General features: G+C 52.3%; 3 protein-coding genes across 3 annotated transcripts in view; 1 reads left to right on the top strand and 2 right to left on the bottom strand.

Moving 5' to 3' along the window:
* Positions 1–719: 719 nt before the first annotated feature.
* LOC128277578 (uncharacterized) lies at positions 720–6,562 on the top strand. The gene is made up of 9 exons (XM_053016056.1): positions 720–1,024; positions 2,684–3,048; positions 3,575–4,087; positions 4,644–4,814; positions 4,891–5,106; positions 5,174–5,278; positions 5,354–5,513; positions 5,598–5,784; positions 5,861–6,562. Exons 1-9 carry the CDS (start codon positions 955–957, stop codon positions 5,964–5,966), a joined length of 1,893 nt encoding a protein of 630 aa, XP_052872016.1. The 5' UTR covers positions 720–954; the 3' UTR covers positions 5,967–6,562.
* A 900-nt stretch (positions 6,563–7,462) lies between these two features.
* Positions 7,463–10,685, bottom strand: LOC128277606 (mediator of RNA polymerase II transcription subunit 19). The gene is made up of 4 exons (XM_053016087.1): positions 9,984–10,685; positions 9,739–9,887; positions 9,424–9,531; positions 7,463–9,332 (listed from the first exon to the last, which is right to left on the bottom strand). The coding sequence occupies exons 1-4, from the start codon at positions 10,198–10,200 to the stop codon at positions 9,048–9,050; spliced, it is 759 nt and encodes a 252-aa protein (XP_052872047.1). The 5' UTR covers positions 10,201–10,685; the 3' UTR covers positions 7,463–9,047.
* A 619-nt stretch (positions 10,686–11,304) lies between these two features.
* LOC128268803 (transcription factor mef2A-like) overlaps positions 11,305–15,861 on the bottom strand; it is a 44,728-nt gene continuing 40,171 nt past the window's right edge. The window contains exons 2-6 of the mRNA XM_053006037.1: positions 14,850–14,904; positions 14,723–14,781; positions 14,368–14,653; positions 13,076–14,298; positions 11,305–12,981 (exon numbers count right to left, since the gene is read on the bottom strand). Of these exons, the coding sequence (XP_052861997.1) occupies positions 11,899–12,981; positions 13,076–14,298; positions 14,368–14,653; positions 14,723–14,781; positions 14,850–14,904 (2,706 nt within the window). The 3' untranslated portion in view covers positions 11,305–11,898. The remainder of the gene's footprint in view (positions 12,982–13,075; positions 14,299–14,367; positions 14,654–14,722; positions 14,782–14,849; positions 14,905–15,861) is intronic.

Genomic DNA, 15,861 nt, shown 5'->3' on the forward strand with positions numbered 1-15,861 from the left:
GTATAGCTCGCCGCCACGACAAACGTCAAAGACATTCTCGATACTCGCCGCCGTGCTCGTGTGGTGCTAGGGAGAACTGGAACTGCACACTCGAAGAAGAATCCCCAGAAAGACACGCACGATTGAACGTGTTTTTATTTCGCATCGAAAGTCAGAATAAAGTGAAAAGAAATCCACATTTTGCCCCCGTTTTGCGAGAGTCTGTCGAAGGTTTTGCCGGTTTTTCATCGCTAGCTCGCTTCCGGAACAGCATAGCCGGAACTTCCTGAAAAGATAACACGCGTGTGTGTCCGAAAATCTGTTCGGTCGTGCGAGAGAAGAGCAGCAACCCCCCCCTCCTCCGTTGGGCCCGTTTCGGCGTCATTTTGTGAGGGCCGAAGGTAACACACAAGTGGATTGTGCAATTGTGCAGTGCGTGCCCGTGGGCAGTGAACGCGGTGTGTCTGTCCGATTTCGGGACGCAACGTAGCGCCGCACCTTACACGACGACGAGGGACTCTGTCGCCGTGGAAAGCAATCTTCTTCCGCTTCTCAGCGCACAGGCCTGCTTTTCTTTGCCTTTCTCATCATCTCGGCTGCAAGTTTGCGGGAGCTAAATAACGTGTGTGTGATCGTTTTTTTTTTTTTGCATAAAATTCCATTCTGCCTGTGATAGAGAGGAGAGAGGGTCAATACACTTTTCACCCCGCCAGTGATTTGGTGTGAGGCGCTCTGCCGTGTGCGCGCGCCCGTGTGTGTGTTTGCCAAGGCTTCCAAATCTCTTTCCTCAAAGGTTCGAAATTGCCCTCGGCGACCGAAAACACAGCAGTCCGTGACGTAGGTTTGTTTGTGCAGTACAAAAATCCTTCAAAGGCATCGCGCTACGTATAGATTTTCGTCGTCGCCGTCGAGTGAGCCGAAAATTATCCGCGAAGAGAAGTGCGTGTGTGTGTGTCTGCTTGAAACGCATTAGCTATGGAGCCACAAAGCGGCGGCTGGCATCCGCAGGATGACGGATCCTACGAGCAGATGCGGGCCCCGAAAGGTTAGTCAAACGCTTCGGCGTGTCCTTTTTGTGTCCCTAGTCCCCGTGTGTGTGTGCGTATGTGTATCTCTCGGTACTTTTTTTTCGATCGTTCCTTTGGCCTTTTTACAGGTGAAACGCGCTGCGCTGAAGAAAAACACGTAGAACAGGAAGAATGCTCGAAGCAGAATGAAAAATGGTAGACATGAAAATGGACACTCGCGCGCTGGATGGCGAACCGCGACGGCTCTCTGTAGTGCAGGGGCCGTTTAAAATGAGCTGCAATCCTTTCGGGGCTGTAATATTGAAGCGCTGAAAATCACATTCTCGAACGGGAACGACAAAGTAGAATGTTGGCGCGTGTGGATGATAATTTTTCCGGGCCATCAAGGCCATTTACTCTTCTACCAAACAACATTTTTTTGGTACGTGCGTTGGCCAGGTTGTTACAGATTGAAACGGCCAACAACTAGGCCAGACAGATTGATAACGCAACAATCAAGGCAGTGATGTGTGCTGTGAAAATTAACCCAACAGAACTAAATGGCAATGGCAATGGCCGAATTATCTTTGGCGCTCCATTCCTCCCTCTGGTTTCTGGCCGCTAGTTGCGAACACTTGCCAGTCATATAATTTGGAGAAAGTCCTGCGCAACTCTGCGCCGAAGCTGCTAAGAACACTCGCCTTTAGCGCCTTTCATAGCAACACGCGAAATTTGCATAGCTTACTTGATCATTCTTTTTGCATCTTCAACGCCTGCTACGAACGGTTCCTTATTCGATTCGCGTTGCATCATTGATCGCATTCCGCCAGCGGATGATCGCTATTACCTATCATCGGAGCATTTATTTGGGTACGATTTTGTGAGTTGCATCATTGTTTGTCTCTACGATGATCTACTGAGTGTTCTGCCTAAATCATCACGGGCGATGATTCACATGCGAACGTAAGCGAACCGATCTCTGGGTTGTAGCGGCGCGCCCGGCCAACATGCCAAATGAGCCAAAAAGGGGCCCAAGACCACCACCACCACTCCGTCGACCGTTTGGCATTTGAAAATTGCAGTTCAATTTCTTTTTTGCCACTTCCTCTATTTTCGAACACGCAGACAGGCCGCGGGAAACACACCGCAGCGGTGCGCGCGATCTTGTTATGGTTGTGTGGTGTGGTGCTGCGCGCAATCCTATCAAAAACGCGTTCTTCGGTCGGTCGCTGCGGTCATTGCCATGCCCCGATGCGCACTTTATGTGTGGCCCCCCGTTGCCACCGGCAGTACCACGGGGCAGTTCATTGCGTCCGTTTTCCCTTGTATTGGAATAGTTCACGATCGTCCATTGTTTTTGTGATTAACATAAGCCCGTTGTGCGTGCACACCCGTTGGCGGCATAGTTTTTACTGCAGTGCCGAATAATAATTAAAAGATAACAATACCCCCCAGAGTAACGAAAGAACGTTGTAAAAAACAATAGACGTTTATCGGGCCATTAGAACACACACACTTTGACACAAAAAGGAATAGGAAAGGTTGGTGACGCGGGTGCTGTGTCACGTTTAGCGCAAGGTAGTTCCGCGCTTGGCGCGTGTATGTCACGCTTTCACTTAATTTCTTGCTCCCCACTAAAGGAAGCCACACGTTTCAATCCCAAACACTCACTCACAGCTGACCTTTTTCCATTGCAGCCGCAGCCTTCAGTCTGTCCGTGGCCGCGCAGCCGTTTGTGCCAAGAGGGAAGCAAACGGTGCACAGCCAACCCCAACAGCAGCAGCAACCGCAACCCCCGTTCGGCACCTACGCAGCACCGATGCAATCGCGGGGATCGCAACTGAATCAGCGGATGGAACAGGCCGCCTCCGGTGGCTCGGTAGGGGAGCCTGTTGGCGGTGGCGGTGATTATACGGTCTATTCCGGAGGCGGTGGAGCCAACCACATGGGCAACTATCATGGAATGATGATGAACGGCAATGACGCGGTCAAGCAGCCGTCGGGACTGGTCAGTCGGCTGAACAATCTAACCATGCGAGATCGGCCGGACCCGAAGCAGGAAGTAAGTGTGCGGCCACGATCGCGGCCATTCGGGTCTTCGGGGGATAGTGTTAAAGTAGCCCCCCCTAGTGGTCCTCCGGAAGTGTTTTACCAGCGCTTAGTCTGTCCGGTCGAGTCGAAGGACCTCGGTCCCGTCCCGGCGCCAAGGAATTGTGTTGTGTGCTGTGTCGCTGAATGGTTTCTTCATCACTTTATTCTTTATCTATAGTTCTGTCTCTTTTTCTATCTTCTTTTCTTTCTCACAATGATATCGTTCACCCAAAATCAATCCACACTTATTCTTCGCTGTGCCGCTGCTGGTTCTCTATGCTTCGCACACACACACATGAACACACGAATTGCGCCTGACTTTTTGTCTGTAACATACGCACAACACGAAACCAATAACCTTTGGGATGCGCTCTCTCCTGTTGCACACTCCCACCGCGACCCTTAATGCACTTCCTTCGGTTACACAACAACTCCTTCTCGAATGCACCGAATTTCGTTGTTGCACGTTGTGTAAATAGTTCCATAATTCTACGCAGTTTAATCACCATCAGCACCACCACCAGCAGCCACCGATGCACCATCAGCAGCATCATTTGCAGCATCAGCAGCCGCAGCAACGTCTTCAGCAGTATCAGCAGCAGCAGCCGCATCAGTTTAATCACCATCAGCACCACCACCACCATCAGCAGCAGCAGCAGAACCATCACGGCCATTCGCAACTTCCGCAGCAGCTGCAGCAGCCGCCATACGGTGTTCCGTACGGTGTCGGCCACTCGAACGCCATCAACAACCAACTGAACCATCCGATCCTGGGTGCCAATCTGGGAATGGGTGGTGAAAACCGTAAGCACAACAACGGCCCGTCAGGAGGACAGCAACACCGCTCCCGGCAGCAACAGCATCATCATCACCAGCAGGGCCACCATCATCACCATCATCAGTCGATAGGTGCTGGTGGTGGTGGCGGCGGCGGCGGCAATGGTATGATGGCCGGTGGCGGCATGATGGGTGGTAACGCCGGGATGGGAGAGTTCATCGATGACGTGCAGGTAGGGACACCGGGACCACGCCAAAGCTCATCCACACGCCGCGGTCATCCTCTCTCCGTCACACACACATTTAGCTGTTGTGTTTGGTTGTCATCTCCTTTGTACTAGAACACCAACCGCCGCCAACTACGATCACATGCCGATGGCGTGTGATCGTCGCCTCCTATGCGCTTTTATTGTATTGGGTTGGGTTTGTTCTCTATAGTATGTTTTGGTTTAAGCTTTTGTTCTATTTTCCACCCACTTTAACCCCAACTCTTTCTTTTTCATGTCTTCTACTTGTGTTTAACAAACGTCTTTGCATCTTCTGTTGCCCGCCTGTTGTAATCGTTTCCCATTGCGCGAGTTGTGATCCTGAGTTTGTTCCCTTCGCTTTCGGTGCCGTGCATACTCTCATGCTTTCTTTCATCTTTCACACACCCAAAACGCGGACTTCCTGCCTTCTTGTGGACGGCCTTGTCACGGATGATGTGTGTTGTCCGAGGTCGAACCGTGACCGTTTGGTTTGGTCGGTAACTGGATCCTGGTTTTGCTTGGTCTCTTCGCCCCTCTCTAGACTTCAGACGAGCAGGCGTACGTCCTGGACTATCTGACCGAGGTCATTGCCGAGCTGTACGACAATCCCGGCATGTTTGAGGACGTGAAGCAGAAGCTGCCGAAAATGTTTTCCGATTACCGCGCAGATCGCTACGTGCTGAGTAACGCCGTGGAGATGATTTTCGAGCAGGTGAGATTTTGATAAGGTACACGGGGGTCCTGCACGACGCGGAGGGTTAATCGCCAATCACATCGCCGCCCAACAGTCTATCAAGGAGTCGAACTTCCGCTACATGGGTGCCCGCCTGTGTCAACTGCTGGACAGTTTGGACGACAGCCCCAACAGTATACTGCGTGAGATGTTCCAGCTCAAGATGGAGGACCAGCAGAACGAGCTGATGCAGCTGAAACACGATCAGGCCAAGGTGCGCGGCACCACGCTCTTCCTCGCCGAGCTGTACATGCAACTGCGGACTCCGCACGTGAGTATTCACGACACGATCTCTGACCCGTTGGGCACTGCCTTCAAAACACTGCCTCTGTTCTCAGCATAACTTGACGAACGATGTCGCCGGGCGCATCATTGCCGCAATCGAAATCCTGCTCCAGAAGGGAGGCCCCGAAAACGTCAAGTGTGTCTGCCAATGCCTAAAGGTATGCGCGCGCGCCCTCTCGCGTGGTGGTCGGTTTTGTGCTCCCTCCTCTCATCATCCGCTTCAATCCTTCCAGCTCTGCGGTTTCGAGCTGGAACAAGACTGCCGTGAGGATGTGCTCAACATACTGGAAAAGTTGCGCGGCATGGAAAAGAAGGTCATGTCGTCGGTGGTTCCGCTCATCCAGTCGGTAATGAAACTGCAGCAACAATCCTGGGGACGCAGCGAAGAATTAGGTATAGTTTCTCACGGAGCTCCCGCAGAAGCGGATGTGGCGAACATTCACTAACTAACTGCTTTTCCTTTCCACAACAAAACAGTACCCGTTGCTCCCGTGCCTGCCATGCCGGATCCGATGGGGCCGGGTGTGGGGCTCCCGTTGGGCTTGGAGTTCCACGATAGCCCGGTGTTCTACGGTCCCGATGGGAAGGTGCTGTCGGAGGAGGAAAATTCGTTCCTGGAGACCAATCTCGCCAGCAAGCGATATGCCACCCTCAATGGTTACGAGTAAGTGGCGATCACCCGCCTCTACGATCAATGCAACGAGCCCCTCTTTTTAACCCTACCCCCCCTGTTTCTGCAGCGACGACGATGACGCGTACGACGTGGTGGACGATCAGGATCCGGAGGTGCAGCTAGCCTTTGAGAATTTTGTCGCCGAAAGCAACAATCGGCAGCAGCACCATTAGTAAGTTTGGTGCGCCCTCGGTGTCCGTCCTTCCACCGAACCCCCGGAGAAGCTGTACGCTGTCTGCTCTGCCCCTTCCGACGACGACCCGGCGAAGACGACGGAAACCCTTTCACACTGCAGCGGAGAGCGAGGGAGACAGAGAGAGAGAGAGAGAGAGAGAGAGAGAAAGAGAGTGGTGGTGCATGCTGGCAAAAAAGAACGGCGAGACGAAAAAACAAACGCCAGGAAAAAAGTAAAACAAAACACAAAAAAACGGTAGCAAACAACAAACTATATCCAACGTAAAAAAAACTCAACACTTATACATTCAACTTCTCGATAGAATAGAGTGAAAAAAGTTTAGAAAATCGTGAATTATGAAGCAGTAACAAGCAGATAAAAGAACAAAAACATGCAAAAAAACAGTAACAAGGGCGCACGTTTAGCGATAGAGACACCGAGAGAGAGAGAGTGTGTGTGTGCGCGTGTAATGTGTGTCGGAATCGCAAACAAGTCAAATGGCCAGCGCCGGTGTAACGGAGCTGCGGAACGGAATGCATTTTTAATTTGTTTCTCGAAAAAGCTGTTTTCTAGGATTTGTTCTGAGTTCTCATTGTTTTTTTTTATTTTTTGTTTTTGGATTTTTTTTTTCTTTTGAACAGTGTATAGAGTGCATTGTTAGAGGAAGTAGAATGCGCTGTGGCGTAGATTTGAACTGATTATATGTGAAGGAAATAAAGAGAAAATGTAAAAATGGTTCGTTTTCTTTCTGAAAGTTGTGAAACATAAAAAGGATACTTAACTCCAAGCAAATGAGCAATAAAGAAAGGGAGAGAAGGCGAGAAGCAGAAGATACAGACCCTGATGCCATGTTCGCTGCTATGAGGTTAGCGCGTTGTTGTCCAGATAGGTGAGCTTCATTACAAATGCCACCTACCTACTCCGGAGAAGTTTTTCATTTACCCCTGGAAATGAATCATTTTGCTTATTACAGCCAGATCTCATACGCAAACGCGCGCGCCTTGCTTGTTACGTTTCGGATTTTAGAGCATACTTTCCGCGCTGACCCGAGCGTCAAACACCACACGTAAAACGAACGATGTAATAATGCTACTTCGATGCTGTCCGAGTTTTTTTCTTCTACTTTTGTGTCTCCATTTTTCTTAGGGGTTGCTTTTAGATGCACAAAGAGTGTTCTATGGAATAAGGAAAACAAAACAGAAATAAATGAAGTCTTAAAAAGTAACCGAAGCCCTCCTTTTCTATAATTAGAGCAACACAACCCAAGGTGCAGAATGTGTGTGGGACAACAGGGATTCGGTAACGGGTTCGGTTGCATCTAGTAATCAACGAACTTCTGATTGATGTACCCCTCTGCGCACCCCGCTAGCTAGATGCAATGTCACGGATCCCCGTAGTTCTTTCAATGGTTGCGAAAATGTACTACTTTTTCTACCCAACGACAAGGAATCCAGTTTAGTTAAATTTTTACTTTTCTTTTTATGTTTATTGCTAAAATATATTGAAATAATAAAAATTAAATAATTTCGCGCATTATAAGATTATAAATACAAACGGGGGCTGTGTGTGTATGTAATTGTTGTAGTTTAGGAGGCATTTGTGTGTGTGTAAATTGATGTATCGGGTGTTGTTTCTTTGTTTTCTCTCAATTTGCCTTTTTGCTTTCACTAGAAATATGTTTTTGTCCCTAATTTGTAACATTGGTTTTGTGGTATTTTTGCTTGCTTGTCCGCTCTTTTCATTTGATCCATCGGTTGCTATCGTCGTCCTTGTCATCGTTTCCTGGACACACACACATTCCGTGTGTGTGTCTTGCCTTTGCCCCTTTATACTATCCGCTGGCTCCGGTCCCCGTTCAGCAGGTTGTCCTCCACCACTTCGGACCAACGTTCGGTGGGGTCTTCCAGGGGCACAGGGACTGGGGCTCTCGTCTTTTCGCTTTCATTCTTACGTATTCATGCGCCATTCCCCCTCGCTCTCCCTCTCTCGCTATACATAGTTACAGATTGATTTAGTTCCGTCCAGGCACCTGATATTGCAACCACAGCGCGGTCCTGTGCTTGCGACACACGTCCATTGGCCCAGAGTATCCTTCACCGCGTTGGGCCGACGATGGACCAGAACCGTTTCCGTTCGCTTCGCTTCGCCGCTTCCCGCTAATACACACTCTTCCGACAGGTCCTTATTAGCTAGTGGTTTTCTTTATGTTGCACTTCTTACAGAGTAATTTACAGTAAACAAACGAAATTGTATATGCTATATGTTGGAACGCGGCCGTGCCAGGGGCAGAGGATTGTTTTGAGTTTGAAGAAACCGGAAGGGGTCGCAAGAGGTCCATGGCGCAGTGGTCTTAGCACTGTCACCGACCGATCAATGGAGTTTTTTGGCGAGGAGAAGGTTTTCCACCCCAGGGAAGGTTTTGGGCTGAAGTTCGTAACATATTCAACAAAACAAACCTATAAACTATCTATATTCATACCTCGAGAGCGTAGCGCGTACACCACCCGGCGCTAGTTCTCCCGTGAAAGAGATTTTTTACCAAGAAGAAACCTGATCCATCCCCACCGGCCCTCGGTGGTGGACATCGGTAGGTCGAACTGGAAGAAGGACGACCCACCGGAACCAATCCATTCGTTGGCATTCGTAACGGTTCGTTCCCGTTCCTTCTCTTGTGGCACTTGTGGATGGTGGTGAAGGGATCGGTGTGAAGCCTGGCCACTGCTGTCAGTGTGCTTCGCATTATGCGTGCAGCAGCACGCTAAGCTGTTGAGAATTGCCTACGAAGGACGAGTTAGTGACGCAGTGATGATATAGAACTTGTCTTGGGCTCTGCATGCGGCCCACTAGAGAGAAGTGATGATCCCGATCATATAAGCAAGGCAACCACCGGAAGCTGCACGTTACACGTTTCGTCACTCGCTTCCCACCACACCTCCGGACCGTGCGCCGGAGATCATTTCGCGGTTCTTTTTTTGTTTTTTGCTTTTTGATTACCAAACACCAACGACCGGACGCAGGATTTTCGGGCCATGGCCGGTCGCCACACTGCCCTGCCCGTCTGCCTAGGGTGATTTGATTTCTAATAGACCTGCGTTTGCGGCGGCACCGAAGCCGAACCGCCACCCGGATGTTCCGGACTGTGGCGCTGTTTTTTGCGCTTCTTCTCCTTTTTCCGCTTTTTGCGCTCCTTGTCGTCTTCGTGTCTTTTCTGCTTTTTGTGCTTCTTCTCGTGCGTGTCGAGCCCGGCCGCTTCCAGCGCGGACTGCTCAGGTGGTGCCACACCGTCCTTGTGTTTGTGTTTTTTGTGCTTATTCTTATGCTTTCTCGTTGGTGTGGTTTTCAGCAGTTTGTACTGCTCCGGAAGCTGCAACGGCAATAGAGTTAGAGCGTTAGTGAGAGAGAGGCCGGAAGCCGAGGGTTAGATGCCGATCGAAATGGGCCCTCCATCGTCTTACCGGTCCCGGATGCAGGCGGAATCCAGCTAGCTGTACGCTGGTGAGTGGAAGCAGTTCTTTGCCCACGATCGGTGGTTTTTCGATCACACTCCGTAGGGAACTATTATCCTGCAATTGAAACAGAACCCGACGAACCATTAATATGTATCACTTTTTTAAATAACCATTTTGCATTTCATTCGGAATCGCCGCCATCAGTTCAGTGCGTTTCCAGAGCCTGCTGTGTGTAAAGAGCGTTCGAGCGAAAAAAATGCATTATACACGAAGGAGGATCGCAGCAAACGGCGACTAACGGCTGGGGGCCGTTACACTTACCAGATGTCCTGGTCCATCGATGACGCCAGGTAAATTCGGCAGAAATGAAGATAGCTGTTCCTTTACCTTTTTACCACTAAATTTACTATACGAGTGCTCCAGCCCGTAGTGGGCCATCAGATTCGTGGCCCCGGTCAGTTCACCTTCGCCTGCAAGGAACGAAAACACACACACACACACGTAGAGTGAGGACAGGAGCAAAACAATTAACGGCCACGATAGAACCGATCGGTGGTGGGCGGTACCTGGTGGTTCCTTCATTAAGTAAAATGGTCCACTGTGCAGTATCGAAGGATTTTTGCCCAGCTGTATGGTGGTTTTGAGCGTGCCGGAGGAATCCTGGCGAGCGACGACGGGTGATCGGCCGCCCGCTCCGCCAGCCCGCGGTGACGACTTGGGCGAGTACTGTTCCACCTTCCGGAACTGATCCGTCGTCATCGCGTTTCCGTAGTTGTTGAACATTGTTGCTGTTTGTTGATGCCTTCTCCTGCTCCGTGTCGCCTACGTTGTCTCTTTCGCGCAACCCTCACAGAGCCCCGGTTGGCCAGCAGCTTGCACCGTACGAGCACCAGCAACTGCACCCCAAACTAGCCCCGCAAGGCAGCGGACGCATCCACGGGGACACGTACGGGCACGAAGGCTAGTGGGGCACAGATTTGCACAGAGGAAGGCCAACGACGACACAGCACGGGTGCGGGTACGGGTGCAAGGCTGGGAAGGCCAGGTAGGCGAGATTCTTCGCGCAAGGGCCCACAATCGGACCAGCGATGGTTATTCCGTTTCGATCTGACCCCGGACCGTGGCCCGTGCCCCTGATCCGTTGGGACGTCGTGAACTCGCGATATCTCCTTCGACGAAAGCAGCAGTTGTTGTTGTTGTCAATTGGCAATAGCCTGACATTCGTCTCTTTTAGGTTGGAAGTTGGAAACTATCTCACACGCGCGCACACAACACAACCTGCGTACTTAGGTATTTATTTTAGTACGTCGAAAGTACAAACGCAACCCTTCCGCTTGAGTTTGTTTTTTTTGCCTGCTCTGGCTGAATCCATCCGATTGTTAAACCTAACTTTGAAGCTTCGAACCTGACTCTGTTTCTGAGCCTAACCAGCGAAAAAAAAAAAATAAGTAAAATAAGAAAACATGACAAACAACTGTCAGGTGTCAGTTTATGCATTCAAATCGGCCGTTGAAAAAATAAACAACAAAAACAGTAACAACTGTAATTTACGCGAAACAATTGAATAAAGCGAACCGAAAATAAAATAAGTGAAATAAGAAAATATGAATCTTGCAATTTTCCTCAAATTTTTTCGTGCGCTTCTACGTTACATGCTGTGAGTATGGTAACGCACTTTTGACAGCTCGGACTGCCGCGAAACCCGTTGACAGCACGAATGTAACGCTTCATCAGGCGAAAATGGCGGCTTTTAGGTAATTTCTCGTTTCTGGTACACAATTTAAATTATTCGACATTTTATTCCACAAACAGAAATTCAATTATGTTCGGATGTTTGCTGTCGTCCGGAGGAGAGCCCCACAGTCATGTACGAACAGTGCTTTACTCTTTATTTTTTACATGATCTCTTTGCTGAGTGGTATTTTATCGATCTACAGTTGCATTCCAGGCGCCCCGTTTGGCTTTGTTGGGCCCGGGAATGGTTGGACGGGACGAAGAGATTGTAGAAGGGGTGTGAAAATCTACTGTTAATGTCACACGGTTGTTGAAAAGAATAATTTCTGCTCCTCATACCAAACGTTCGAGCGTGAAGATATTTCTGGACCTCGGATCCCTCTCTGCTGCCTTAACGAGCGCAGTTGAGTAACGCCATTTTACTGTACAAACACACAACTGACGGTTACTCGCTCGGAGAATAAAGTTTAAATTAAAAAAAGCCGACGATTGGACGTATTACATTAAATTAGCTAACCGTAGAAACCATCATCATGGAGTCCGGGTCCGTTTCAGGTCGGAAGGTGGTCGAAAGAGCCGCAGGGAACGGAACGTGTTTGAGTATTTGTCATCATTGCGAATCCATCCATTTTTTCCGATTCGTATCGTGCTGGACCAATATTTACAATCGCGAACCGCGACAGCCCCCTTGGATGTCGCGCGGTTCTGGTCGATTTATCTGAGAGATGGGGAGCTACAGGGGGAAGGCTACATAAAGCGAGGAACGAGCAGGATGTAACGCCTGCCGCGCGGCACGGCCGATGGCGATCGTCTGGTTCTGACGACGGGCCCGGTACGCGGAACGTCCCGGAAGAACGGATCGCTCAGAACGTCTCGCTCGTCTTTGTACTCGTCGTAGCCCCTGGTGACTGGTTGCTGCTGCTGCTGCTGCTGCGGGGACTGCGCGGGGCGGGACGTTGTGAGTGCGCCCGCTTCCGAGTGGCTGGCGGCGGTGCTGAAGCTTCCGCCGTTGCTGGTGATCGAGTAGTTGATCGTGCGACCGTGATTGTCGCGGATTGAGGTGCTCGTCGTTACGATCACTTTGGGACCCGGAGGCGGCCCAGGCGGACCTCGGGCCGAGGGCTGTACACGTGGCGCCGCGCCACTGCTACTTCCGACGCCGCCGCTGCCATGGCTCTTGTGGTGTTCGTTGTTAATGATAAACCTACTAGTGTTGCTGCCGCTACCGCTAGGGAGCTTCTTAGCGCTACGATCGTTACTATTACTACTACTACTACTGCTACTGCTACTACTACTACTGCTACCGCTACCACTGTTGCTGCTGCTGTTGCCACTTCTGCTATTGCTAGTACTATTAGGTCTACCATCACTTCGTCTGGCTGCCTCATCGGAGGTGCCACCGTTCGGGGGCGCGTTCTTGGCGATAACAAATTCACTATTGGTGTTGGACTTGGCGCTATCCAGGCCGTGGCTACCCGGCCCGGGCTCGTCCCCCTCGGAGCTGTAGTCTTCCTCCTCGTCGTCGTACTCGTACTCTACCACGGGCTCCACTCCGGGAACGGTGCCGGGATCTGCGCCGGGCACCACTTCCGATTGCGCCGGACCGGACTTACGCTCGCTGGCCGACTCTTTCGCCAGCAGCGGTGGGGCCTGTGGTGGCGCCAGGCCAGGCGTGTGGTGGAAAGGCGGGTCCGATCGCTTGAGCTCTTTGTGCTGCGGGATCTGCGTGAGGTCTTCGACTTCCGGGTCGAACTGGAGCGAGATGTCCTTCTGGTTGCGCAGTGGCTGCTCGAAGGGCAGGTGCAGTGGGACCTGAAAACGAACCGGATACTGTCCGGGGTCAGAAAACCGAGGGATGGTACCGGTGTAAGCGGGCGTGCAATCGTGCAGGTCGTGCAGGCATGGCGGGCCGGGGCACACTCACCTGAGGCGGTGGCTGTCTTCGGTAGCCTTCGAAGCGCTCCTGCTCCGGATGTTGCTGCTGCTGCTGCTGGTGGTGGTGATGCTGCTGCTGGTGCTGCTGCAGTTGCTGCTGCTGCTGGCGCAGGATGTCCTGGCGCTGCTGGGTCGGTGGGGGCGCCACCGAGGGCGGCAGCTTGAAGCCTTGCGCCCGCAGGCGGAACGGGGTCAGTGGGGAAGCCGGCGACGGCAGGACCAACGGGGACGCGGACGCCAGCAGCGGGATTCTCTTTGGTGCTTGGGTTTGCTGCTGCTGCTGCTGCGCCGGACCGGAACCGAAGCCACTGCCACCGAGGAACGGAGAGCGCTGCGTGGGCGGGGGTGCTCCCGACGACGACGACGGGATGGTCGGTTGCTTCTGCTGCGCCCGGTTGATCTTCTGCGTGTGCAGCAGCAACAGGGCCTGGTGGTTCTTGATCTCCGCCTCGTGCTGCTGGACCTGCTTCTGTTGCTGCTGCAGCGCCTTCTGCTGCTGCTTGACGGCGGCCTCCTGCTGGCGCTTCTGGAGCTCCTCGTGCTGCTTGGTGATGGCCTGCTGCTGCAGCAGCTGCTCCTGCTGTTGGCGCTTCTGGTGCTCAAATTGCTGCTTTTGCTTGTGCGTCAAAAGGATTTGCTGCGTCTGGACCTTCGGCTTGCCGGTCCCGTTGGACGGGGCCGCGTTCGGCGTGGGCGGCCCTCCCACTCCGCCGCCCGTCGTGTGCGTGGTGACCGTCACGTGCGAGTTGGTCACGGTCAGGGTGCCTCCGTTCTGGAAGTGTTGCTGCTGGAACGAGACGGCCGGCTTCACCGGGCTTTGGCCCGCCTTGGTCGGGGGCTCCGTTTTGGGTTGCTGCTGCTGCTGCAGCGTGAACTGCTGCGGTGAGAAGGATCCACCGTCCAGCGACGAACCGCCCTGGTCGGCCGGCTTCTCTCCGCCGCCATATTCCACGTCGTCCTCGTACTCGTAGTCCTCTTCGTCCGTCGGTGACTTCGGAGTGCTGGAGAACGCGTGCATCGGCGAGGCCACCGTCGACGAGGAGATGGGCTGCGTGAATGGTCCCTTGTTGTTGTGGTTGTTGTTGAAAATGAACCTCCTTGAGGGGGTGGTGGTCGGTGGCTTCACCGTCGTGGTGGTGGTAGTCGACGTTGTGGTCGAGCTGGCCGTGGTCGACGACGCCCCATCGTTTCCGTCCTCCTCGGAGCTTCCTTCTAAAAAGGGTGAGGCAGAGAAATCACGTTAGAAGAAATGCGGCAGCAGATTGCCGTTATAGCCGTTACCCTCTGGCGATGGAATGATCGTGTTGCCGTACAGCTCCAGGTTCAGGTAGTAGAACTTCTCGGACTTGGAGCAGTCGACCTCGTCGACGCGCTCGCAGACGCGCGTCTCCTGATCGAACACCGTCCCGTTGAGGCAGAGAAACTTGATGTCCATCGGCTCGTCGCCCTGGCCGATGGTGCAGACGTGGAACATCTGGCAGGACGCCTCCAGGTCGGCATAGTACCCACCGATCACTTTGCCAGCGCACGTGAAGTTCGTCTCCGGAAGGTTGTCAAAGTCGAGGTACTGTACAGAGAGCGAATGGACATTAGACCCAGAGAACCGCCGTCCCGTCCCACACGCCCAGCTACATACCCCGGGTTCACCCATACAGTTTACGCCGAACAGGAGTAGCATAAATGCTATGAATGTTCCTACGGGAGTGACAGAGAGAGAGAGCATTAGATTCGGGGGCATTAAGCGGAACGACGATCGGGGTTACCTTGCGAAAACGACTGCAGTATCTTTAGAACCTTCATTCTGGATCGTCGCCGCATCTGGAAAGGTCCGAATGGAGAAAGAGAATGGAATTAGAAAGACCGTTCGACCGTAATTAACCCGATTGGGCTGTGTCTTATGTGGAATTCCGATCGCGAGTGTGATCGATTGGATCAGAATCGAAGATTTAGCATTGCGTAAATGGAATGAGCCTCGCCCCAACGCAACATGTAAATTCCATTCTCGCGTAGGCCACGGAAACCGAGTCGAAACTCGTTACCGGGGTTCCATTAGGAGTATTGCACCTGCCCACACCAGGCAGGCGTGGCGTCGGTCAGTTCCAGCTGTCCACGATGGTCGTTATTTAATTGAAACCCCCACCCGTCAGCGATACTCTCGGCTGCTGGAGCGGCAATTGGCTGCGGTCTGGATGGGTTCCGATTCGGTTTTTTTTTCGGCACCGCAATCCTATAGGTTCACGTGCTCCCCAGATATTCTGCTCTCGCTGGTCATTCATTCAGACCCCGTTGGCTTCCTGTTCGGTGTGTTGATACGGCTTTTTTCCCACTGCGGTCAGGTTGCGTCGAATAAGTTGTCACTCTGCTGGGGGCCTTCCCACCCGGGAGTCCCGAACCCTGCAGCCGGTTTGTTTCCAGTCTCAGTTCCAGTTCTCAGTTCGCTGAAAATCATCGTGTCAAGTCACACCGTGAAGGTGTGATTCGTCGTCGTCGTCGTCGGCCGACTGGTAACTACGGTCCAATCTGCGTCCATAATCGATTGGATTCTGCGGTTTTGTCAGCCGCGAGCCCGAAAGTCGCCGCTCGCCGGCAGCTGTGGCTTCCGACTTAAAGTCCGACTTCTTCCTACTCGGCCCATTTGCCCTTGTTCCATGTTTTCTTCGCCCGATCGATCGACACTGGAACAGGTGACGCCTAACCTACCGTAACTTCCTGCGCCCGGTGGCCGGGAAGCGCCATCTAGCGTTCGGCCGGCCTGGGACTGGGAAACTCTGATTC

The sequence above is a fragment of the Anopheles cruzii genome, chromosome 2 (genome assembly GCF_943734635.1).
Source record: "Anopheles cruzii chromosome 2, idAnoCruzAS_RS32_06, whole genome shotgun sequence".
Classification (NCBI taxonomy): Eukaryota; Metazoa; Arthropoda; class Insecta; order Diptera; family Culicidae; genus Anopheles; species Anopheles cruzii.

What these genes read in the sequence shown, in the direction of transcription:
- LOC128277578 (XM_053016056.1), top strand. Translation starts at nt 955, where the DNA reads ATGGAGCCACAAAGCGGCGGCTGGCATCCGCAGGATGACGGATCCTAC. An exon ending in GGCCGGACCCGAAGCAGGAA is followed by an intron (nt 3,049 to 3,574) that starts GTAAGTGTGCGG and finishes AATTCTACGCAG; the next exon opens with TTTAATCACCATCAGCACCA. An exon ending in GCCACCCTCAATGGTTACGA is followed by an intron (nt 5,785 to 5,860) that starts GTAAGTGGCGAT and finishes CTGTTTCTGCAG; the next exon opens with CGACGACGATGACGCGTACG.
- LOC128277606 (XM_053016087.1), bottom strand. Translation starts at nt 10,200, where the DNA reads ATGTTCAACAACTACGGAAACGCGATGACGACGGATCAGTTCCGGAAG. An exon ending in CTTAATGAAGGAACCACCAG is followed by an intron (nt 9,888 to 9,983) that starts GTACCGCCCACC and finishes CGTTCCTTGCAG; the next exon opens with GCGAAGGTGAACTGACCGGG. An exon ending in TCCGCCTGCATCCGGGACCG is followed by an intron (nt 9,333 to 9,423) that starts GTAAGACGATGG and finishes TTGCCGTTGCAG; the next exon opens with CTTCCGGAGCAGTACAAACT.